The sequence below is a fragment of the Lathamus discolor genome, chromosome 3, assembly GCF_037157495.1.
Source record: "Lathamus discolor isolate bLatDis1 chromosome 3, bLatDis1.hap1, whole genome shotgun sequence".
Lineage (NCBI taxonomy): Eukaryota > Metazoa > Chordata > Aves > Psittaciformes > Psittacidae > Lathamus > Lathamus discolor.
The window spans coordinates 138,515,389-138,541,282 of record NC_088886.1 but is presented as its reverse complement, the minus strand read 5'-3'; the positions used below and the strand labels follow the sequence as shown (position 1 = coordinate 138,541,282).

Genomic DNA, 25,894 nt, shown 5'->3' with positions numbered 1-25,894 from the left:
CTGAGTGCTCAGCCTCCCATCATAAAATTGAAGTTTTCAAGCTCTCAATTTGTCATCAAATTGCCTTTTCCCAGCATCATGTCTCTTCTGCGCTGCAGAATGTCCTTGGTGGGCAGCAGTGTTATGAATGTCATCACTGGTTGCTCCAGTTTACTCTGCGTTGCATTTTGTAGGCCATTTTCATGATGGTTCTCACTCTTTTATTAGTTTTCTTTAAAATTCACAGGAATAAGCTGTAAATGTCAAGTGGCTCCTGAACTACGCTGAAACAGCTACACATGGGTTCAAGATGAGAAATCAGGTTTCCAATCCAGACTTTCCCAAAATAGGAGGAATGTGGGTTGTGTTCTGTCTAGCACTTTTGTTTTGGATAAGAGGCTTTTGGTCAATGTCAGCCTTGGAGGGGAGGAAAGCTGTCAGATGCCACAGATCCCAAATGCTCTTTGTACAGTGGCTACAGCCAGACACTGGAGTGTTGGGTTTCAGCTGAATTCGTGAGCAAATTCTTAATCATGTGATGGCAGCTTCAGGGTTTCCTGCCAAAAAAAAAAGAAGAGTAAGCAAAAGCTAGTGTGTCCTAATAGGAATGTGCAGAAACAAATAATGTTCCCTATGGTGCATGCAGGTATCAAAAAGTTAACTTGTGGTCCTGTCTTCCAGCCTCCAAACCCCTACTGAAAACCTGACTTTCCCTTGCAGTTCTAGGGATGTAACCACCTTTTTCCCATCAACTCCTTCGTTCTTCGGCCTTTGAAGGGTTTCTACTACTTTAGCCCATAGTAATCCACTTTGAACATCATCATGGATTTGATGTCTTCCTGTGGAACATGGCAACAGACTTGCTTCTGTCCTTAATGCCCCAAGCTGACTGAACAGCCTGATGGCTGTTTGGGCAGGAGCAGTTCACATATAGATCATGTCTCTATGTAGCAAAGGGATGTAATTCCATCTCCCTGAAGCTGAGCGATCTGAAGTGTATCCACATGGACAGGACCTTACTATGAAGTGGTATCTTTTACTGTGGCATGTATCCAAGCCATCGTGGAAAATCCAGGCATTCCTACTGCTGGCTTTGGCATGCCAAGAGTGAAATTCTTGGAGCTCAATATCTTCTTCCATCTCCTCTTCAAAGCCTGTAAAACTGAAAAACTGTGAGTGGGATAGATATTACTACTGGCTTCTTTCCTGTAACTAGGACATAAAGTATTCTGAACTCTAAACAAAATAGAGCCTTTCTCTCCCACCCATCCCATATACCTCTCTACCCTTCAAAATCTAAATGTTTGGCATAATGGCTTATGGATGAAGTTTCCTTTGTAAGACAAGCTGGGCTCAAGCTGTTCTTCCATGACGCCTTTTTCAAAGCTGCCCGGAAAAGGGTGAGTAGCTGTGTGCTGGCAGGCCTCCTCACAGCAGCATCTCTGAACCCAGGGAGAGAATGGGCTGTACCTCAGCTGGATGGTCTGCTTGCAGCAAGTATTACTGGAGCAGCAACCTCCCTTTTCCAGCCTTGCAGGGACCGTGATTATGCTGTTGGACTACACAGCCAGAGAAAAAGCAAGATCCTAATGGAAAACTTCTTGGAAGACTGAAACTACTCCTGCGCATCTGTCCTCCTTTGGAAAAGGTATTACGTGCTGAAGTTATGAAATATTGTCGGAGGGGAAAGTGCTCTCTGCTCTCCAAAGATCCAAGAGCATCTAAGTGAACGTACACCGGTCAGCAGTGAATCTCAGGGTGTGAAGAGCCAAATACCATATTCTCCAACTGTGCAGGGAACACGAGCACAGCGTTGCCAAAGACAGTAAGTTGATACCTACTGGCCAGGAGTCGATATCTCTGTCCAGCCTCATCTAATTTCATATTAATGTGAAAAGCAAAGATTTGCTCAGACTCAGCAGGACTGGCCTCACAGAATGAAGTGGCACATGAAGATGTTAATACAGTGTATGGCTTTCTGTAGTCCAAGTTCCTGTGCACTTCCAATTAATTTATTATTGTAGATGTTATGTACCCATTTGGAATCCCCCTCTGTTCATATTTAAAATTTGATTGTATTGTTAAAGCACTGAGAACATCAGGGGTTTTGGGGAGGGGTTTTGTACTGACTAGCCTAGCTTTGATGTACTTGCCAAACATCTGTGTGTTTTCTATATATTTTCCCTTTGCCTTCAGAAAAAGGATGGTTGCGTTTATTTGTGGATGAAATACTTTGCTAGGAATGGCTGTAAATCTGAAGAGCTAAAAATTGTCAAGTGAACTTGTAGACAATAGCAATGGAGAGTAAGGAATTAAGCCTGGTATGCAGTCTGGAAAAATTAAAACTCTTTAAGAATCTCTTTTTCTGGCATGGAGATATCTAGAGATTAGAAATCCAGGAAACCTGATTTGCAAACTTGAAACTACTGCAAAGGGTGACCATTATGGTGAGACTAGCACAAGGTGCTGGAGTTCTTATTGGCCCAGGCTGTACCGCATGGGCAAGAGCTTGTTCTCTTCCTAAATCTTCTGGTGCCCCATCAAATAGCATCTGATTTAAATGGGCAGTGATATTACTAGTACTCACTGATGTTAAAGTGGACATACTTGTTATGCAGATTGAAGATTTACTGCTAAATCCATGAAAAAGCCATGGCATGTAAACCTGAAAGGAAGCTTGGTAAATGTAGTTTGGTTTTTGCTCTTAAATTCTGATGCAGTGTAAATTTTCATACTTTCTTGATGGGCCACCCATCAAGTGGCTAAAAGGGTGCTGATATTTGATGAAATAGATAAGGGAAATATATATTCTATTTTTTTATTATCTCATTAGATGATATCATCATTGTAATGGTAGCTTTTAATATTTTTTCTTTCCTTTTAAAACACTTCCAAAAGAAGTTTTAAACTACAAAAGGGAAGCTTGAGAAATGGGGCTGTTGCAGCCCTGTGTCTCTGGAGGATCCAGACTCTCTAGAGAGGTATCGTGGAGTGGCAACAGCTTGGTTCCAGATGCAAAACATGACTGAAATATTGGACTTCGAGATGGGGGCTCAACTTGGACACACACTGTATCTGTAGGTCTGTGTAGATTCCTCTAAGCACTTGTGACACTGATGGCCAAGGGCTGCCTTTGCTTGCAGCTGGTGCTCTGTAAATCCAGCCTCTTACTGAGCATTTCATTGTGATTCAGAGTAAGGATGCTTTTGGCATGTTTTCTGTGCTGGGATTTAGATAATCTGAATGAGAATATCAGCCCTTCAGGAGTGTTTCACAAGTCTGATTCCCAGGGATCTCCATCTGCCAGCCTGAGGTACTGCTGGAAGCGCTGTATCAGTGCTCTAGGGATGAGTGTCACTGGTGTCTGCAGTGTGGTGCTCAACAAGCATTGGTTCAGCCAAGGAATGTGCCCTTAATATAGCCAGGGTGCCCCAGATGTATTTCATGTATCGGTACAAAGAAGAGCTGTCTAATCTGCTGTGAGTCTCTCCAGCCATGCATGTGTTTGGCTTGGACGCTGTCGTCCCTGCTCTCAGAGCTGGAGTGTGTGTTGGCAGCAGGGAATCGTTGTCGCAGAGTAATTCTGAGCGCAGAGAGTCAAACCCAAGTTCATCTTGTTCTTTTCCTTCAAACTTACAGCTTGATTGAGTGGGCAGGGGGTGCGTCAGCTGCTTTTCTTTTTGGTGTTTTTAATCAATACCTCATCTCTGTCGTTAGAAGGCTTTTGCTAGATCTGAATGAGATGTCATGCTCCTGAGACTTCTGGCTCTGGTTAAAGACAGGGATCTTGCTTGCAAAGTAGGACTTTATGGATCTTGTTTTGAATGGGATAGCTACAGGCACAGAAACAACGATCTGAAGTCACATTTCACTCACTTTTTCTGCATTTTTATTTTGGTTTAATAAATAAATAAAAAACACTAAAGCAGTCTACCCTAGCAGTGCTTCTCAGAAGCTGAAGACCAAAAGTAAGTCTTAAGACCCAGTGCAGCACTTAACTGTGCAGCTATGAGACATATATACCCTAAGGTATGCTATAGCAGTGCTTGAAGGCAGGGCTGTCGGTATCCTTTATTCTTGACTTCTGTTACTGCTTGCTAACTTTGCAGCTGGATAGGATTACCAGCATTTTATCAAAGGAATGGTGGGTTTTCTCAGATGAGAAATCCCATGAACTCCGATCCGAAAACACACCCTGACCTTACCCCAGTGCTTGAAGTATGTAGGCAGACTATATTTTATATTTTCTTGTATGTTTGGGCTGGAAGTGGGTTCTGTAACCTCTCCCCCAGTTGCAAAGACTTCATCTCACTTTTTCCTTACTTGCCATATGTTACCTGTGCCCCTTACACACCCTCAGTTTGTAGAGGAAGCAAATGCAATGTTCTTACTTCACTGTATTGAAACGTTTGCAGCTGATTTCTAGAACCTCATCTGGAGAAGCTGCTCGGCTTCACTGGCATGGGCTCAGGATTTGAAAACTGAGCTGTGAATAAATAAGCGTAGGCTCATCCAAGAGCCTGAGACATAGTTGGAAGGAAAAAGCAAGTGAGGCTGGAAGTGACAGCACAAAGCTGTGATGAGTTAGAGGCCTAACAGCACCATGGTACAGGCATCGCCCAAGCGAAGGTACAAGTGGCTTCTCGCAGATGGGTTTTTTATCTCTTAAAAATGTTGCTCGCTGCTTGGCTGTGATCCTCAGCAGAGCAAAGTGCTTAAGCTACGCTTGACTAGAACATGCGGTTTGGGGGTTTTCACTGTTTTCCTGCAAAATACCTTTAGTGAATAGGAGACTATGGCCCACTCAGATAACCCAGCTTAAAAAGAAAGTTTCCTATTTATATAAATAAGAAAACTGCAGTGTGAACCCTTTTACAGTTGTAAAAATAGAGATGGAAATGGCATGAAAGATGAGTAACTTCATTCCTTTGTGGTGGTGGTAGAGCAGTGCTGACAAGCACCAGAGCTGCCTCTGGACAGAAGACAGGCCAGAAATGAAGGGATGGTCTCTGCTTGAAGGCAGATTTGGCTTCTTCTGACTCCCATGTTGTAGGGGGTTGCCCTGCTGATGGACAGGCAAACGTGGTAAGAAAGCAAAGTCAACCGGTTAATGGTTTTCCTCATTCTGTTTTCTCCAGAAAAGGGATACCAGGAAGGGTATCTCTTTTTCCATAGAAAGGGGTGTGGGTATGAGGTTTCTGCATATGCTGGTAAAAGGAGCAGGGGGAGATATCTCCTGGAAGCCAGTCTTAGGCCTGCCGACATCTGTGAGTCACATCAGCAAATGTATCAAATGTCATACTGAGCTCTAAGGTTACATTAATGAGCATTACCTTCTCCTTAGAGATCAGGACTTAAAAGAAATGAATGTGAGCAGAAATGACTAATTGCTTCTTGCAGTGGGAGGGTGCTCTTGAGATCCCCTCCCGCTGTCACACCTTACTCGTTGCTTCCAAATTGAAGCAGATCACATCCTATCGTAGGGTTAGATATTCTCGGGCTGTAAAAGAACAGGAAAGTATGAATTTGTTTTATTCAAGCTAGAAAACTAGTCAGGAAGTCAAACCGTACTTTTGAAACTTCAGTGATTGTGGTGCTCAGGGCTTTGGCTTGGTCACTCTGACCTTACTGGCTGATACAATAGGCTGACAGAAATATCTGAGATTTAGTCTGGATCATCCTGCTGAAATGTCAGGGAAGAACTGGAAAAACAAAATCAAAATCTGACTAGTCAAATGTTGCAAATGTTTCCACCTTCCTGTCACCTAAATCTTCCACAAGTATCTTAGGAAAGCAGGTTAGGTGTCTGGATGATAATTCCTCAGACATTGGTGGCCAGTGACTGTGTTTCTGGAATAGCCTCTGTACTATAGTTTCAGCTATGGAAAAAGCCATGTTCCTGAAAATGAGTAGTCTTGTGAAGGTTGTTAGGCAAAACACTGGTGAGCCAGGTGATGTAGCATTAATGGCCTTTGAGAAGGTAGATCAGATTTTGAATCTCCCTTTGAATCTTCATCTTCCTTCAGTTTCAAGTGTGGACTAACAAATAGGGACATAGCTTAGCATTGAGATAATACATGCTGGCAGATGACCAATAAATCTAACATTTGTAGGACAGAAGTTTAAGCCCTTAATTTTAGTACCATGTAAAGCTGGCTTCCAAATCTGATTAAACAAATTCCTATTATTGTTTGGCATCTGGATGAAATTGTTCATTAGCAGGGCAGATTGGGAAGACTCTTTTTTAAGAATTAAAATTAGTAAGTTAATACTGGGTAATTAATACTAAGAATTATCATGAACTGCTGCAAGTGTAGTGTGTGGCCATTGCCAAAATTAAAACATCATAAAGCTCATTTTGTGGTCCCAGCCCATACTATGACTTTGGTACTAGGCAACCCCATTCACTGACTTGCATCAGCAGCTGGTGACAAATAGGTCAGTCAAAGAAAGCATGATCTCCATGAAAAAGGCTTGTAAGCACAGAAGAGCTGTGCTGTATCTGATGGGATTGAGGAACATCAGGAGGCATTTTTGAGCCTTCAGGAGGTATCAGTTACTAACCAAGAAGGTTGACCAAGAAGTTCATCAAGGGACTGGTTTACCTGGAGGGTGGCTCCCTCATGCCTGGATTTGAGGGTCTCTGCATGAGTTAAAGGGTATTTGGAAGTGATGTTTGTCCTTCCTCAAAACGTGAAGTCTTGGTTGCCTCCTGCAGACTGTATTGCATGATGTTTTGTTGAGCTGGAATCTCGGAATGTGGTGTGTGTGTTGAAGAGCCTATGCAAACAAGGGAGATTGGGGTTAGACCTCTCTGAACTATAATGGGAAATCCCCTTCCTCAGTAGGGATTTAGCAGCCACAGGAGTGTGTATTTTCTACCCAGGTTGAGTTTTTTCCACTCTGTAATCCTTGCCTGCAGCCCTTGAGAGGGAAGCATGCCAAGGAAACTTCAATTCATTAGTCATCCTAAAATGTTCTAGCAGTCCAGTTGGTCTTGCTGGAGGTGCACTGTTGCATATACTTCACGTTAGTATTGCAGGGAACTCCAGCCTGCCCTTCCAAATGTGCACACGTTATTCACTAAATTGGATGTTTTAATAAATTTTCAGGCCTTATAAGCTTTTGCTAAATTCTAGCATTCCAACATTGTATTTAGCACGTCAGTTAACAGACCCATCCAAAGGCTTATTTACTATCCAGGCTCTTTTACATCATAAGAACCATGCTTTTGTGATCTGTTTGTTTTTTATGGCAGTGCCTAAGGCCCAGCTGAGATCAGGGTCCTGTTGTGCTAGACATTTAGGCTTTGTCTCCAGAGAATGGAAGTCTACATAAGGACAGACAAAGGAAACACTGTCTGAATTTTGGGTGGTGGGGGAGAGGAAGGGGAATAAATAAGACTTGGAAACTGGGGAGGGAAAAGTTTCTCCCATGAAAAGAAATGGTCTTGTTCTCAGTTCTCTTGTGGAGAACTCCCCAAAGCTAGGCCAGCTCCCCAGCAGCAGGACCATCCTCTTTCTCAGCTTGCAGTGAATGTGCAGCCTCTGTGCTTCATCACTGATGCTTCCCAAAATAAGGGGAATTCAGTGCCTTTTGGGGGAAGAGAGGCTATCAATTTGCCAAGAGCAAGATCCTGAAAAGTAGAAGGATACAAAATGCCTGAACTCAAGGTTTTCTATGATAGCATCAGAGTAATTGTGGAATAGCAGTTACCCATGTAAAGAAAGGAGATGTATGGAAAATGCAGCACTTGCAGCAGAGTATGGCCGTAGGTAGTTGCAGGCAGTCTGGTATGTCCTTTTTTGGTAGCCCTGTATTGTGGAGAGGGAAGAGTTTAATCTTGCATGCACACATAGGGTAAGCTGAAGTGACTCCCTGTTGAAAAGATAAACACTATGCCTCTGTATCATCTGTCTAACGGGTTTAGGTAATCCCTTACTGTGCTGCTTATTTATTTTAAATGGTGTTGTATTGTGTAATGCATGTGTGTTTGTAATGGAGGGTCTGCAAATCTCAGCTTTTTGCCCAAGGACAGCATTACTCTTGCTCTTGTTTCGTGGCTGGTTTATTCCTAATGGAAAGGAGTAAGTCTCACAATGATAAATTTCTCTTGTGAAGTGTGTGGAGATTGACAGTTCTTCTGCATATCGCATCATTAATTTGCCTTGCTAATCTTTGCTTAACATCAGAAGATCAGCCTCACTGATTATTGCCAGTAGATCTGTGCTTGGTGCCTGCTCTGGCTTTGTTTGATTAAGCTTGAAGAGACAGAAAGGAGAGACAGAAAATGAAAATTCTTAAATATTGGGACTTTGACTTATTGCACACTTAATGGTGCCTTCCTGGAAGCTGACTGGCAACAGACGTTGCCAGTGACACAGCCCTTCTCTATGATGAATGTATTAATAGGGGTGTTGCTGTTGATGTTCCCATAGTGCAAGACTTACTCACTGAGGTGCTTCTAGTCTTTCAAGGCAGAGCAGTTCTCTACTGAGTCTAGGCTGCCTTTCCAGTCTGTAAGGAACACCGAAGGCCAAATATCAGTCTTCAAAGTCAGTGTCCCAGGTGAGATAGACAATCAGGCAAGCTGAAGGGAAATCACATGCTTACTACCATGTAGCAAAAACCCTGCAAAGATGCCTGACCAAAATGTGCAGCCTTCTTATCCAGAGACTAAGCCAGAATGAGTTGAAACAAATGCTTAGTTGCCTGACTATGTGCAGAGTATTTTCTGCAATGTAAGAGAAGTGCATTTTTGCTGAGGCATCTTACCAGAGGTTTTTGCCTCAATAGCTTTCCTGTATTCACCTTCTCTTCTAATTCCGCTGATGCACATTTTTGTTAGAGCGTATGGAATCAGATACCCCATAATTCCTGCTTGCTTTATTGAAGTGTATGTGGATGAGCTCAGTTATCACCTTCCTAAAGGTGAATGTCCCCTTCTGTTTCCAGCTGCGCAGTCTGGGTCTTCTCATTGTCTGGGTCTCCGTGACAGATAAAAATAAAAATAAAAGGCAAACCTTTTTTTGCCCTTTCCCCCCCCTTCTTTCAGTTTTCCAAAATTCGCTCAAAATGGGGCCAGTTCATCTTCCTGCTTCCTGTATGTTACAAAATACAGTAACAAGTCTAAGCTTCTAGATTTTAGAGAAGCCTGGAAAAACCCTTCAAAAAATACTGAATTGGGTCTGTAATCTTCTGGGGAGTGTCAGTGATACTACTTGCCCATGTATGTCCTTGTTCAATACACTGTAGTTCATTAATTGGCAGCCCGTTAATGCACTGGCTGCTCTTGTAGCCTGCTATTCATCACTCTGGTACTCATTTCCGAAGCTGTCATTTCCTGCAGCCTTGTGCAGGCAGCTCTTTGAGGCTCAGCTCCCGGGGTCACTGCAGAAACACAGCTTGAATGGAGCTCAGGAGAAAAGCAGTGAAGGGTGTTGGAGGGAGAGCAGAGCGTTCGGTTTGGCTTACATCCGTATTTGTGATAACATACCATCTGGGCTACGATCTTGCCAAATCTAGCCAATAAATAGAGCTGAACAGGAATTGTATTTGGACAGCAGAGCTTCAAGGAACAGCCAGGATGTAGAAATGGCAACTGTGAGACAGTTATCCGAGTGCTGCAGAGAGATGTGGCTTTGCACACTGTGCTGGACACTGTCAAACTGAGGTGTCTCCGTTCCTTTAGCAGGAGTATTGTGGTTCAGAAGGATCCCATAAAAGCTGTTTGTAAAAGGCAGTGTTTTTTATCTGGTGACTCAGCTATGCTTCAGACTGAAATATATCACTGTTTGGTTGCTTTATCCTCTGATTGGTGCTGGATATAGTATAGTCTTTGTTCCTTGCTTCACCCTCATGTCCAGTGTTGCTTTGTTCTGCCCTGAGATAACCGAAGTCTCCTTTGGAGGTGGAAGATGTATTTTTCCTTGAAATACAGAATTCCTGTATGATTCGACTCTAGCACCTGAAATGTTATTTGGTACTCTGCTAGTTCTTCCTAATCCACAGAGTCTCTGACTCAGTTTCCTGACTGTATGTGGGTTTCCCAGTAAGCCACATAGGATTTCCCAGTAAGCAACTGGCGCTGTTCTCTACAGACTTCAGAATAAGAAATTAAAACAAAAGCAACAAAAGTCAATCTGTGCAGGAAGTAAATATTGGCTATTCTCTGCCACCCATGAAAGCCATTTCCTATCAGCTGGGGCTGGGGGTCTGTAACTCTTTTAAACCACTAGGAAGTAATTTGTAATCTTTGGACAAGATTACCATGAGGCCCATTTGAAAGTTTATTCATGTTTCCCTAAAGAAAGCTTGGACACAGAATGTGTTTGCTTTAAGATTAAGTCCTGTGAATGTAAAGGAAATTACTTGTGAGCTTGACTGTTGCACCCTGTTGGCTGACCGCAGAAAACACAACCCCACAACTGGTAATGACTAATAGAGTCTCCGTTGGCTCCTAGGGCTGAGGTCCGTATGCCCCGTGGGTGGAAAACCATCTGTTTGCATGCCTCTACTGTAATCAGTTGTTCACGGCTCTGGAAAATCTGCTGCAGGAGCTGGCTGTACTGGCACAGCCTTGCTGAAGGCAATGGGTTTGCCCACCTCTGTCTATTCTGCACTGTGTGCTAGAGTCCTCCTCTGTCCATGCCCCAGCCAAACACACTTGTGGTTTGGAGCTCTTGTAATTCACTGATTTATGTAAACATGGTGCCTATAATATCACTTTGGCAGGTTCATTAAAACCTCGGATCTATAGGTTTCAGCTTTTAAATGATGGGCTGCTGGGAAGGAGATGGGCTTTAAGGATGACAGAGGATGGATTTATTGCTTAACTTTCCTACTTGAGCTACATCTTCCTAACAATAGAAACACAGAAGGAGAGAGATCAGAAGTCACTTTGGAAGTAGAAGATTAGAGTCTGGACTATGCCATATGAACTTTTACATGAGCAGGGAAACTCCACTGAGTCATTGCTAGCAGTCAGTATCATCACTGCTCAGCTTTTGGGACCTACTGGAGTAAATAAAACATTGGGGTAAGGGAAGGAAGAAAGGAAGATACTGTCCAGTACCATGTTTTGCCCATAGAGATTTAGTGTACTTTTATACTGGCTGTTAACTGTGTGTGCCCTCTAGCAATCTTACATTGCCTTGTGGTTACTAAAATCACAAAGACTTCATCCTTGAAGGATGTATGTAAATGCATGGCTTTTCCGAGAGAAACAAAATTGCAAGAGAAGGTGGAAATTCATACATAGTTCTGTGACCAGAACTTGAGGTTGCACAGGAAATCCTGTTTCCAAGCAGATCTGATGAAGAAAAGGAAAATCTGCATCAGTAAACAGGTATTTTCTGAGTAATAACTGAGTTGGTATTGTGGGCTGGATGGCAGGACTATGTTGGCAAGTCAGTAACCTCTTGAAAGCCGTTGGGTTATGGGTGGACCTAGTTTTACTTCAATTACTGTACAGTACTCGGGATTCAGAGGCTAGCAGCTGCTTGCACAATATAGTATGCCCACCTAAAGATAGCTTTGTTCCTTGTCATGATTGATGAGATATTTCCTCTGAGTAAAGCACTCCCTCTCTTAGTTTCTTTTGTTCTGGCTGTAAGCCACAAACATGTTGGGCTATGTGGAATGCAAGCTTGCATTGCACAGACAATTTCAGCATTAGGTGTTCTTGAAATCAAGTGAAGCAGGAAGGGAAAGATTGTTTTAAATTTATTTTTAGAAGATATTAGAATGTTTGAGACTTGGCAAACCTTTGTTTGCAGCTTTTTTGGGTGCTGACTGGCCTGTAGGACCATCGGACTTCATTGCTTTGTAGATCCCCTGATTTCAGTGGTATGGAGATGCTGGCCAACACCTTGTGCATGTCAGCTGAATTTTAGAGTTGGCCATGGGTAGGCTTAGCAAGTGATGCTTTCCTCTGTTTCTGTCTTGGGGACCCCAGGCTTCTAGACAGTTTAGGAGAAGCTGGTGACCTGAAGTGTGATGTGACTCGATCTAGGATTTACAGGCAATGCCCAAGACTTTTCCATAACTGATAATGTAATAGGTAGCGCATTTACTCCCTTCCTTTAAGGGCATAACTTGTGTAATTTGTACTGGATTCTATGATGGCTTTGTGGATGTATGTGCCAATTCTTGAAAACGTGCTTGGCAGATTCGTTCATTCCAGCTGTGTCAATACACAAATCTGTGGCCCTTGTTTTTAAAGAGGGAGGGAAAACCCCTGGGTAACAATTGGGCCATAGCGAATAGCTTGCAGATACAGCACTTGGAGTTTGTAACTATTGGTTTGTATTATCAGAACTCAAAGATAAACTGTGTGCTTTACTTAAAACAACTCCCTACACACATACACAAGAAGTCACAACTGTAAAAAGAGATAAATATATTAAGTAGTTTGCCAAATGTGTACCTCTGGAAAGCTTGTCACCTACCAGCTTGAACACATGCAGCAATGTGGTATTTCCTAGCTGTCTAATACTCTGAATATCCATCGTCTCTACTAGTGATCTAACCCATAAAGTATTAGAGCTGAGTTGTATATTATCCAGTTTTCTCTTTTCCCATGAACTTTTCCCATGTTCTGAAAGCTTCTACTTTTTCCAGAAGTATGAGGAAACACGGTTCCAATCCCAGTAGAAGACTAGGGTTATATGTACTTGAATGCAGAGGTCAGGGTGTGAATTTCCACGTATATACGTGTGTGTTTATGCATATAATGTGATATGAAACCAATCCAAGCAAGCTAGATGTATAAGCCAGAATCTGAGATGCACTTTGGGACTCTCTATCAAGCACTTCTGTACACACCTAGTCAGCTGCTTTTGGTCCAGGAAAAACCTGTGTGGCAGCAATAACCAGGATGTTTATTAACATCTAGTGAGCCCTGTGTGCCAGCCAGCCCTGCAAACACAGGAACTGGAGTACGGCAGCAGAGAGATATGCTAACGCACAGCTGAGACGTCTCCATCTACAAATGCCACATTATAACTAGTAGAGGTGAAGGAAGACAACAGACTGGAAGGATTAGGATAGCAAATCCAAAACCATATTGATTTGAAACCACTACTCACCTTAATGGCTAGTTAGTGCAGGAAAGAACTCTCTTCTTCCCCTGTGTGTTACAGTACCCAGACTCTGGGATTCACTTCTACTTCCCTTAAACTCAGTAACACCCAAAGCACTGCAACAAATGTGATTCCCTGTGCTGCTGCTGAATCCTAAGCATTTGCAGATCAGAGAAGAGCAATCCATAGTCTCAGAAGCTTTTGTTCCAACTTTTAGTTCCATAAGGCAAAAACCTGTTAATAGCCAGAAAAATATCGAGTCCAGCCTTCTTGAAGTCCCCACCTCCTGCTCTCCATTTTCTCTCACCTCAGAAAGGCCTCAAGTGTTGTCTCCATCACCAAGTTAAGCAAGACCTGCTGCAGCCTGTGCTCTGATGAGAACACAGTTCTGCTTTCAGATCCTCCCTAAGGAGGGAAAGAAAAGTGTTTCCAGGGGCACTGCATGTGTGCTTTGTGTTGTCAGGGTTCCTAAGTGATGCCATTAAGATTTGGTTGCTGTTATGTTTTCGTAGGTAGTCTTGTAGATTTTAGTTGAACACTGGAACAAGGCACAGGAGTGTGCAGTCTCTCTCCCTTCCTTTTCAGTGTGTTCTTTCTTCACTAAATAACAAAAGCATTGCTTCAGTTTAAGTATGGAGGGTAGCTTGCTGAGCAGAATGTGGCCTGTAGTGTTTGTTATTATTAACTCCACTTTTAATGCTATGGTAGAAAACCTGTTCCATAACTCTTATAGAAGCTCTAGTTTCCCATGTTGGGCTACTATGAAAGGAGCGACAGGTATGATCTTCTCTCACATGAAAAAGTGAACAACTTTGCCCTATCACAGTGCTGTGGGGCTCTTGAGCTATTTCATCAGCAAATTAAAAATCCTCTTGGAGTTCAGCACTAACTTGGGGTGGTGAGTTTTATTCTTGAGTTCCTAAAGCTGCCCTCAGTACCTGGAGTGCAACCACAGTAGTTGCAAGCAGGACAGAAGCCTTCACTCTGGACTGTGAGAGCAATCAGGCATAGTCATTTGGGCTTGCAACGCTTTGCAAAATGAGTTTCCCATGGGAAGTAGGGTTGCACATGCAAACCATGCTCCTAGCATGTAGCTTTAGGATTTGAACTGGCTAGAATGATCATAAAACATGGTTGAGCTGGAATCCTAATATGTGGCCCAATCTGCTTTGGGTATGGAACATAAAAGGCTGTGAACCTGTGCTGTGGATCTTAATTGTGTTAAAGTAGGATGTCTGCTACAGGCACATTTTTCTTCTTTGAGGATGTCTTTGTTTCAGCCCCACTTCCAGCTTTAAAATGAGACGAATGTTGCTTCATAGTTGAGTGGTGGCCGCAGTGAAGTCTGCAGTGCACGCAGGCTTGGAAACGTTATGTGTTCAAAGATGAAAGCTGCCTTTAATATTTCACCAACTTGAATAATTCATCCTGAGATGACAGCCTTGGTCTTCTGTGCAGTGACTCACACACAGACTTCTGTAGCCCAAGCTGTAGTCAGCTCCACTCTAGGAAGATCTGTCACGTATATCTCCATATGCAAAAGAAAGATGCCTCTTCTGTGAGTCTAAGGACAAAATGCTCAGAAATCGGACACTGGCCTTCATAAAAATTCAAAGTTTTCAACCCAGCACCTTTGCCAAGTGTGTCGGGCTGAAGGATCCTTTTACAGAGAGCAGAGCCAGCATGTACAGTGATAGTATCTAACAGTATACGGACACTGTAGTGTATTTTTAGGAAGTGGGTGTGAGAATATGCTTACTGCAGAAAATCCCTCTTGCAAAATGCTACTTCTGGGGCCTTTGTATTTCTGCTTATGCATGGTCTTTGGAGGTCTGTCCAAGCCAATTTCGACTGATTTCCTTATGTGTATCAAATGTACATGTACTGTGTGGGAAGAGCTCTAGAGGGGTGGAAAAAGCAAGTGCCTTCATCTGCGTAGCAATGTGCTTACCTTAGCTGTTTTTTAAATGAAGCAGGGCACATGTCTGAAGGAAAGTAATAAGCTGTTGGCATGAAAAGTTCTGTGTGCCAGGTCTGGAAGTGACCTGATTGCATCTAGTACTGCTTTGTAGGACAATTTAAGTTGTTGGATCAAAATAACCCTCAAGAGTTAGTGCCAAGGCAGAAGGACTTAAAAAGGAGCAGCTCCCTGAAGTCCAAAGAGCACATGTCAAATGTACCAGACTGCTGCTTGAGTGGGATTTTTCCAAGACTCTTGAGAGGTGGAGTGTTGTTTAAGTATTTGTTTGGAAGAATGGGTAGTCCACTCAAGCAGGAGAGATTCCTGATCACTTTTACAGTGTTGCTGTCTTTCTTGTTTACTTTAGTTAAGCTCATAAATTGACAATCAAAGTCTGTAGAGAAATTAATGGCTGAGAGGAGAATTAGAAACCAATGTTCAGCATGATCATGCATTTTCACTTTAAGTGATTTGTAGCTTCTTATGATTAGGTAGGCTTCAACAGGAATAGCTAGGTTTCCTGTTGGTGTGGAGAAAGGGACAATATTGAAGCGTGGATGGGTGAGGATGTGTGTAAACTTGCCTAAAAGACAGTCCTTTAACTATGCTCTTGTAGTTTCCCATGGTGCCGGTTGTGGATAACACTTGCCTTAAGTCTTTTTGCTTTTTTGAAAGCCTTTTGGTGAGAGGACTACAAATACAATTAAAAGCAAGAATATGTTTTTTACAATTGTAGTATTTTAGTCATTTATTCACTTGTGTGACCGATGTGTTTGGCAACCATCATCTTGCCATGTGTATGTATATGTGAAAAATAGAACCTTTAGTCTCTTGCTAACTGTTGTAGCTCTATACTGAAAATACCTGAGGGTTATTGGAGTCTAGGTGGATTCTGAGTATAGAGGCATCTGGGCTGTTGCAGCTAGGGATGCTGACAGATGCCAACCAAAGGGTCAACAAATGTAGGAAGAAAATTGTATTTCTACCTTAAAAAAATCATATTATTGGATTAGTATTAAGGCAGGATTTAGAGTAATGTTGCAAAGCTCAAGGTGAGCTTGGTCTGCACACAGTGGCTGCAATTCCTTCTGTGCCTTCTGTGAGACTCAAAGGCCCTTTGCTCATCAGGGATGAGGGCTGATGAGTCTCAGTCTAGGCATCCATGCCACATCAGTTTTAGAGTTGTTTTGATGCATGAGAGGTAAGGGCATCTGTAAGGGTTAACACAAGCTGTAAAGCACTGCCTAATTTTTACAGATGGTGTGAGTGCAAGAATGAACCTCAGACTGGCTTGGCAGTGCACAGAGATAACTTTACATAATTCTCTGCAGATGTTGCTGCAGAATGGTTTTAATAATGGATTGTGAAGTTGAGCTCAATTCTAGCATACAGGGAGAACTCCAAATAAATGCAATGTTTTGTTCACTGTTTCAAAAGCGACTTCTCTAACAACATTTCTGTGATGCTCTGGGTTGGGAAAGATGGCAGGGGAGGGGACAACAGATTGATTGCAGAAAGTCAGGATTATAATGGCACGAACTAAGGCCAGTCTGTCTGCAAACTATGAACCCCTATGAACTTGGGGTTGGGGGAGGAGGAGAAAGAGTGGTGGGACCAAATGGCAGCTACCCTGGTCCGAGAGCATGGTGCAGAGCAAGTACTTCATGATCAGGTAGGCAGAGTTCTGCAGTTCACTGCTGTCATGCATGGACTGCACTGTGGAACTTGTCTGTGCTTCAGCCATTTTCTGCTAGGAGTTTAATTCTTGCACTGTGTTTTAATTTCCTGGCTTAGATATGCCATCATAATTCAGGTTTTTGCCTCATAGGGAGTGAGCTACCTCTGCAATCTCTGCTCAGCCACTCTTAAGACTGTGAACATCTTGCTTGTGAGCATCATCCGGTTTTGACTTCTCCGCTGCCAGGAGTGCTGCTGGAAGTTTTTCAGGCTTCTCAGTTGTTCAGGCTGTTTAAGTCAAACACACTTTTGTGTGTGGACATGCCATTCAGTGAGCTGCATTAAAGCCTTTATTTTGTCCTTCTGAGAAGCAAGCTTGAAATGGAAGAAGAGAATTCAAAAGCAGAGACTGGTTTTCTCAGTCTGGACAGATGCTGCTAATTTCTCAGTTGCTGAGGAGGCTTCTCAGATATACTTTACCCCTGCACATAGTTTATAAAGGGAATCTTTAGAAACAAGTGATAACTTTCATGAGTTTTGCGGAGATGAGGACCTTCAATCTTATTGAAGGCTTGAAGAATCAAAGCAGCTTAAAACCTCACTTGGACTGTTACATGCTCTGTCTGCACATTGCAATGAATTTGGTTGAGTTACTTGACTATAACCTTCCTCAAATGTGACTTGACTTCTAGCCAGTATGTGGGAGCCTGTTCTTGAGATCAGTGGAGTTGAGAGGCTTCCTTGCTAAGGCTTTTTAGAAGCAGTGGGAAGATAAGTGTATGCATGCCTAGGGGTGGTGGTGAGGGGTTGCCTTTTAGCAGGGAGCCCTGTTTAGATGGTTTGGATGGAGGCTCAGTTACACTATGGACCCAAACACAAGACCTTAAACTCGGCTCTGAGGCCATGATGCAGCTCAGTGAGCCAAACCAGAGGAGGTGTATTGTGAAATGGGCTAGCACTGTGTCACAAGTCTGGGTGATCCAGGCCTCCTAAGACGTTTTTACCATGGTTTGAATTTGGCCTCAGCACACGTTCTTAAGTGTAGGCAAGTTCTTTTTGTGCAATTGTGTTTAATTTCTTTCTGAGGAAGAGTTTACATAAACTATTCCAGTCTGATTTATATCAGCTGAAAGCCAACTTCTCACATTTTGTGCCAAATTATGAGTGTGTCCTAAACTGTGTTTGCTACGCATGTCGATACGTTGCTAGTAAAATAAGGAACAACCATGGAGACGTGTGTTTGAAACGGTCTGGCAGATCCCGCGTGTTCACCGCTGTGGGCTTCATGGCAGGAGAATCCACCTCCTGCTGAGGGGGAATAACTAAATTTAACTTTCCAACCATGAGCCTTGTGAAGCAAAGTTTCCAAACCTCTACTGGGCCAGAAAGTGGAGAGTAGTGTCTGGGGTTTGAGAGTAAATAGATAGAGCTACCTAGCAGCTCTGTGGTGGCAAGTGAGGGGTTTGTTGCTTGGGGCACGTTGTCTCCCATCCATGGGCCCCAGAGAGGAGAAAGAGAGTTTGTAACTACTGTTTTCTGGTAAAATCTTCCATGACGGGATTTGGGATGAACTTGGGTGACTTTTAGCATGAACACTTGAGCATTGTTGGGGTATTTTTTGTCCTCAAAGGAAGTTGCATGTTTGCAGAGTCCAGTGAAGCCTTCCTTCCCCTTGTTGAGCCCAGGACTGTGGCCTCCTGGCTGTGGCTGTCACACAGCCTAGGGCTTTGCCCCACCATAAATTAACTAGGGTTTGTGCCCCGTCTATTTACAGACCAAGCTGGCTTGGCCCTGCTGCAGGCTTGGGAATCTCCATTGAAATTTGTTGGGTTTATGACAGCCATCAAGGTCTGTAAACTGTTTTGAGGTGCATGCTTAGAAATGCTATTTTTCTCAGCTCCCTTTGGGGGGGGCTGGAAGACTGGGGTTGAACAATAGTTTGCATTGTCCTGACAAAGCAACCTGCATTTTTGGGGGAGACTGGGAGATTGTAGAAAACAACAGAAATGGTTTACCTGCTTGGCTTTCTATTGTCCTGTATCTTAACCCTGACCTTATCTGAATGGAGCAGAATCTAGTTATGCTCATATCTGAGGGCAGCAAGCTCTTGGATGACTGAGTCTACATCAAAACCAGTGGAGGATTCAATAAATCAATGTAGCCATCAAGAAAAGAGGCAAAGATAGTTATGGTTGGGATGCATTTACCCTGAAAATGGCTTACCTCTAAATTTTATCCACGGATGTGACCTAAACATTAATTGCATAGAGCTGGTAAATATTGACGATTTTTGTAGATAGTGGTAGAGGCTTGGATGTTCAGGTGGGAAAGCAAATAGCTGGTGCTTATGGCCTGAAGTCACATTTCAGTTAGCTTTCCTCTTGTATTTCTGCTCTGCGCAGTACTTCCCAGCTTCCCAGGGAACTGAATTCAAGTCATGTTTGTTAAACAATAGCTGTGGTGGAAAGTGCTCTAGAAGCACTTCTTTTGTATCCTGTTTTGACATATGTGCCCTTCTACTGAAGTCTTGCCTATTTCTATCTTTTGACTTCTGTGACCTCATCTGTATACATTGTTTTGATACTATAGAGGTACCTGTCACGAGACCTGCTTTGAGAAACTGAATTGGAGAACTCGGATCAGAGCTTTCATGGATAGACTTCAGGTTTCTTAAAATGAACTGAGGGTTTGCTGCATTGTACCCTTTTTTCACATGAGGCCTGCCTGCACATTCATTGACTGCTGTGAGAGTATCTCATAGAAATTATATAATAGAACTAAACCCCCTCTCTAGGGGCGTTAGAATACTTAAATACTCAAAGCTGCTGATTCTGCATTACCTCTTCTGTAGCATCCTGCTATTCTTATTCCTCTTAATGTTGAATGAGCAACTTTCTTTACTTCTTTTTGTAGGTTGGTGGTTTGTGAGCACAGCAGAGGAGCAGGGCTGGGTCCCTGCTACATACCTGGAATCCCAAAATGGAACCAGAGATGACTCTGACATCAACACATCCAAACTTGGGGAAGGTATGGAAAGCTTTTTGTTATCAAGGGGAAACTGATATTGCTTGCTTTCTGCTTTTTTCCCCATAGGAAAACTCCAAAAACTCTTGCTGCCACTTGTGGCTGTTCATCTAGTGCAATAACCTCTTCTCTTGTATCAGTAAAATTGTTGCAGAAGAAATTGAAGTACCATGCCTGTAATCCCTTTGTGAGCAGCTTAGGCTGTCAGTGTGACTAGAGATTCAAAAGCTGAAATGATGCTCATTTTAATACCCTTTAAAAATCACACAAGCAATTCATGTGCAAGTCCAACCACTATGTTCTGGTAGAGGTCTTGAACTTTCATGTCTATGGAAGGCAAGAACTTGCATGGCTTGTTTGCAGAAACTGTACAAGTGAAAGCTATTAACTGGAAAAAGATGCTCAATAGAGTCACAGGCCATTGAAAGAGCGAGATTTAACTTGAATGGCTGCTTCTCATTACTTTTTTTTTTTTTTAATTAATCTTTAAAACTAGTTTCACTGCTGCTTGCTGTGGTCTATGATTGTGTGAAAAGGTAATTTTATTTGGTGTGGTCTCATTCTGTTAGAACTGAGATGCCATTTGTCATGTATATGCATTTAGCTGTGCTGGCTTTTGGCTAAAGATGCTAAATTCAGGTTCCAGAAATGGAATAGTACAACCTCACATGTTCCTCTGTTCCATTATGAAAGACTAACCACATCTTAATAGACTTCTCATGTAGCAACTGTGTACAGAGGACACTTTCATTGTTATTTTCTCTATTCTAATGAATCTCTTGCTAAATTTCTAGGTGCTCTTGATGTGACACTTACGTAAAACGTATGTGAAAACTCAGCTGACCTTTCCTTACAGGCAGGAGGATTAGAGATGTGTAGGGGTGGCCATCTGTCCATTAAAATAGCACACAGGCAAAACATAACTTTGTGCTAGGCCCCAAGGGGTGACATCTGTGGCTTATTGAAATCTTTGGCTCTGTAGCTCATTTTTCCCTGCTCAAAGCTACCCATATCCTGGGTCACTTAGGGTTTAGAGACAGACTGGCTGTAGACTGGTAGGCAAGTAACCAATCTGGTATGATGCAACATCTTAGCGGATGCAAAAGCAGTTAGTAAAGTTTCCCTGTTAGTAAAGAACAAAAGCTTACTGCTCTTTCCTGAAAGAGCTGAAGAATGCCCTGTCTGTTGGTTTGTAGCTTCCTCCCTTTTCCTGACTCTCAAATATGATGTATGTTTGACAGCCTTATTGCTTTCATTTCAAGCTCTCCTCTGGCTTTCATGTTGCCCTCTGGAGCATACTCTCCACAGGGCTGTTGCCACACAGCAGTCTTTCCTGGGTAATTAAAAATCCATGAGGTGTTCCTTATCTTTTTCCCCTTGGTCCCCTTTAATCCATTATACTGATCTCCTTAGCTATGGTCAGTAGTCCTCCTTTCCTTACTCCAGATCCAGATATGCTGAAACCTGAGACTGTTCTTCCCTTTCTGTTCAGTTCCATCTCAGTGACAAATGTAATTGCATTACCCCAACCGCTGCTTTGATGTGCCCCAACTTTCGCTTGCTTTTCTGTAACTTTGTTTTCTCTTATTAACCACATAAGCTGAGACTTCTTTTGTTCTTTATTGTGTGTCCTGTCCCTGTCCCCCACAGTTCTTTACTTGGGCTGCTCTTCTCCTCTACTAATAGTTACTTCATAAGAGAGGAAAGAACTCAGATTCACTCTCTTTAAAGGAAAGCGTATGAAAGTGTACGTACACAGAAAACTTGCCAGGAGCTAGGGCCTCCAATATAACTGAGGAGGAAGGCACTTTAAGTGCATTAAGTGCCCTAGCCTGTGGATTTGGAGTTCATACAAGTTTCAGAGTGACTCCTGGAGATGTTGGCTTCCTGCAGCTGTGCAGTCTATGCTCTGCCTACTTTGAAAGGGTAGAAACACTAATGCAGGGAGCTTTCTGTATCAGCCTCGTAGCCCTCTCCATTTGCAGCAGGCCTGGAACAAGTCTGCAAGCCAGGCAGACTCGGAGGTCTGCTCCGCTGTGGCAGCCCCTTGTAAAGATAAGGAGGTGCTGAATGCAACTTATTAATAATGCTGCCCCTACATAGCAGTGATACTTCCCTGTGTGTTTGTTTGAATTGTCTGTTCCCTTAGAAAGACAAAAGTATTTCCTCCCTGCGCTGCAGCCTGCACAACATCTTTTGTCAGGATGAGGGTAGACAGTCGACTGCTACCTGGACCTGTGTTTAGACCAACACTATCTTACAAAGCTTGGAAAACGTTCAGAAAGCAATCTAAAGAAACATTTGCAGCCACAAGAGCTGTTAAAGTAAACATCTTAAAATGGTCTCTGCAAAGGTTTAGACACTTGTTGATAAATAACCTTTCTGGTGACTACCTCTAATATGATCAACTAAGTCCAAGTCTGAGGTCAAATGGCAAAATTCAGTATTGCTGAGGAGAAAAAAATACCTGACTCCTAAAAAAGCATCATGATGTAAAAGGGCTGTCACTGGGAGGTAGTCATATGTTTTGAGGAAGAGCGTGTGGTGGATCTGTGTGACCCACTGTGTCCAAAGGGTGCTCCTGGATGGCCAAATCCTCCAAACTCCTGGTGTGAGCAAGGAGCTGTGGGGGACTGCTCTGTGTTGACAGCTGGAGCAAATCCTACCCCTTCCACACCCCTCCTGCAAGCCTTTAAGTTTGATATCTTTCATTTCTTCCATTCTTCTGTAGAAACCTCCTAATACAGGCAGCCTTATCGTGAACTTAGCTTTAACTTCTCTCACTGCTATAATCTGTATGTCTAGTGAGGTGTCTTATGTTGCCTCTTGTGTAGTGTGTGTGTAACTGGCAGTCTAATGTCCTGTCGATTTGGAGAAAGCCACCAGGTTAAAGCAGTCGGTAAGAAAAACTCTACCAGTAGGGAGTGAAGACAGCTCATGTTCTGTGCCACCAGGGGCTTCCAAGAGGATCACTGATTTCCAGCTAAAACACAGTGATCTATAAGCTTGAAATCCAGCTCCTCTGAAAATCTGTGATTTTTCTGTGGTGCACAAGGCATCAAAGGGGAAGTACAGAGTACCACAAATAAGACATTGGGTCTGTTCAACAACACTCACCACCCTTCTAGTTCACTGGGGAAGGTTTAGGCCTTATAACATAGGAGCAAATGAGGAGAGTGAGCAGGGTGCAGTCTGGTCTGTAAGCCCCTGACAGATATAAAGGGCAAAAAGACAAAAGCCCCTTCTGGGGAAATTACCAATTTTTTTTTACTTGTTCAGCTAATCATTCCCAAATCAAATATTTTTTTCTGTGCCTGATTGTCCACAGAACACAATCCTAGAAGACAGTGGTTCTGCTCTCATGGGTGCACATGAGCAGAATCGAGTGATTATTGATGTCAGAGTTTACAGTTTCCCTGTATCACTAGCGAAACAGTTGTGTTTGCACCTTAGTGATAGCTGAAGTGTAATACTTCACATTGCTTTGTAGCAGCACCAAGCACCCTTGCAGTAGTTGCCAAAAGAGCATGGAAGCCTAAGAATGGAAAAGGGAAGCGTTTGTCTGTGTTTCCCTGACAGTCCAATGGTTCCTGTATTGTTCACACCTTCACAAGAATAAGAAGACACTGAATACAGTTCTATGTATGTAATCCAGGAAAAAGTGGTGTCCTCTGTGCACAGCTGCTCTCAATGCCATTTCCATAGGTGTCTTGTCTTTGTTTATAATTTAAGTATAAATTATTGTTTCAGTGTGTAACTAATTCTCAGTTCTGGCTTGTTAGCTTCTTGAGCCTGCTCAGTAACTGCAAGGTTAGGTTTTTCCTTGTATTTGTAATCAGTGTATTAGAAGTCTGGATTGTGACAATTAGCTGTGGCAGTGATTGAGTCATGTTATAAACAAGGAGACATCAGACACTTTACACCTGGCTTCTTTACCTGAGTGCTCCTGCTACAAGTGAACTCGCACAAGGCAGGCTGCCTTTTTTTTATTATAATTATTTATCCCCTAGATTTTGCTTATAGTGTAATAATTTGCTTAGAGAGGGTTAGAGCCCTGTTTTGATATCATACGCTATAGACTTGAAACCTCCAAAGATCATGCACCCTAACTAGGAGACGCAACAGCAATGATGTTCATCCAACCTCCTTGTGCACGTAGTCTTAAGTTGTACAGCTCGTTTTGGGGTGTGTGCATGTTTTGGCTTTCGGTTTGTTTTTTTTTTTTTTTTTAAGGAAAGCCATAACAAGAGTGGCAATTTATGACAGTTCTAGGTGGTTTGTGTTGCTCAGGCTCAAGAATCTAACTTGTTCCACTATACTATATAAACCAAATTGTCTGCATGCCACCTAACTCACTCCTGTTAACAAGACCAGTGCTTGCAAATGCCATGTTTTATTTTTATTCCTCACCTTCCCATCATTTTTTTTCCCTTTTTTTGTTTTTATTTTTTCATTCCATGTTCCAAACTAGTTTCTAAGCGACGCAAGGCTCACCTGAGGCGCCTGGACCGGCGATGGACGCTGGGCGGGATAGTCAACAGGCAGCAGAGTCGAGGTGAATTAATAGCTTCCTTTGGCACCAGCCCCTAAGGGTGCACCAAAAGCCATGCTGCAGCTTTGGCTGTGGTGTACCAGGGTCTGCATCTTCGGCACTCTGGTAGAGAGAGGCCAAAGCTCCAGAGTTCAGATGTGGATTTTGTACATGACAGCATGAGGGTGTCTTGGAACCCAGGGTTAGGCACCCCAAGAGCTGGAGGCTGATAATCAAAGGTAACTCTGCAGTCTGACTCCTTGTGCTGCTTGGGGAAGCTCACATCTGTTGTGTTTTAACTTTGGGCATATTTGTACTCAGTCTTTCCTACCTCAATAAGGACAAGTGATATTTCAGGGCTATTAAAATAAGAAGAATGCCAAAAGCCATGGTCAGAGATGTGTGCGCTGGAAAAGTGCTTGGAGTGGAAAGATGAGAATCATTCCAGTTTCAGCTTGCTCTTTCTTGCAAGCGGTGCTTAGTACTAAAGACAGACTCCTTCAGAACTTTTGGGAGCTTTTGGTGTCAGTCCCACAGTATCTATTTATTAGCTCTGCTGACCTGACACTGAGCCTTTGGAGGGGGGAACACTTTGTGTTCTGAAGCTGTGGTTGGGTGAAGTCTGAGGTATCTTCCAACCCAAGCACTTCTTCAGTGCGTGTGAATCGTCTTCTCAAGATCAAATGCACCTCTTTCTATCCCTTTCTTCTCTTCTTGCAATATTGTCCAGATGTGGTTGGTATTCATTACACTTCAAAATGGGAAGAGGTGGGGGGAAGCACAATGTTCGCTTCTGTAACTTTCAGCCAACCTTATTGAGGGGATGGAACCAAATGTAACCCCAAGAGAAGCTTCTGGGTTGAGGAAAAGGTGCCTTTTCCTGCCAAGGAGACAATGTACTTTAAAAGTAGCAAATTTGTCTTCTCCTGGATTTGGTGGTGGTTCTTTTTGCAGACTTGTGTGTGTGGAGCACATACGACTTCTCAGCAACCTTTTACCTTGCTTCAAAATATGGTTGTGGAAACCAAAGTCACAAGAAGGGTGTTCTTCCTACTGGAGACCCTGCACCAACTGGAACTACCCTCAGAGACAAAAGAACCTGTGCTTGTTTCTGTACCGCAGGGGTTTGGGAGCTACTTATTTTGCTTTGTCAAACTCTGCCAGATACTTCAAGGCAAATTAACTGGGATCATTTCTGGGAATCAGTTTTCTAAACAGCTTGTTTACTAGTTTAAACAAACATATCCTTCATATTCATACAACACTGCAAACAAAGCTCCATAAGATACTAAGACTGCATGATCAGTCCTGTAGCATAGTCTTGAGGTAAAACTTGAGGACCTAAATTGCATTCCCAGGTTTTATCTTTTTCACATTTATGCCCACCATTTGCAGGCTTCAGCTCCAGAACTGCCCTCTGACAGTGTCTTGTCTGGCAGTCTTCCCCACCACAGGCTCCCCTAATCTCTTCCATCCCTGCCTTTTTCTTGTTCCATAACAATTTCTTCCCTATTAGGCCCAAGCAATACTGGGGTTTTGAATGTGTTGGAGAACATGTGCTTTATCTCAAACTAAATCTCAGCACTTGAACTTGGCACAAACTGCAGCATCTCAAGGTTTGGGGCACCCTCCATGGCTGAG

At 42.9% G+C, this 25,894-nt stretch overlaps 1 protein-coding gene across 5 annotated transcripts in view; it reads left to right on the top strand.

The window, feature by feature from the left end:
- SH3PXD2A (SH3 and PX domains 2A) overlaps positions 1-25,894 on the top strand; it is a 263,601-nt gene that overhangs the window by 206,201 nt on the left and 31,506 nt on the right. For 4 of the 5 annotated variants that reach the window (XM_065672179.1, XM_065672178.1, XM_065672182.1 and 1 more), the window contains 2 exons: positions 19,612-19,725; positions 24,194-24,277. In XM_065672179.1, coding sequence (XP_065528251.1) covers positions 19,612-19,725; positions 24,194-24,277 — 198 coding nt within the window. The remainder of the gene's footprint in view (positions 1-19,611; positions 19,726-24,193; positions 24,278-25,894) is intronic. The other variant, XM_065672180.1, reaches the window with a different exon arrangement.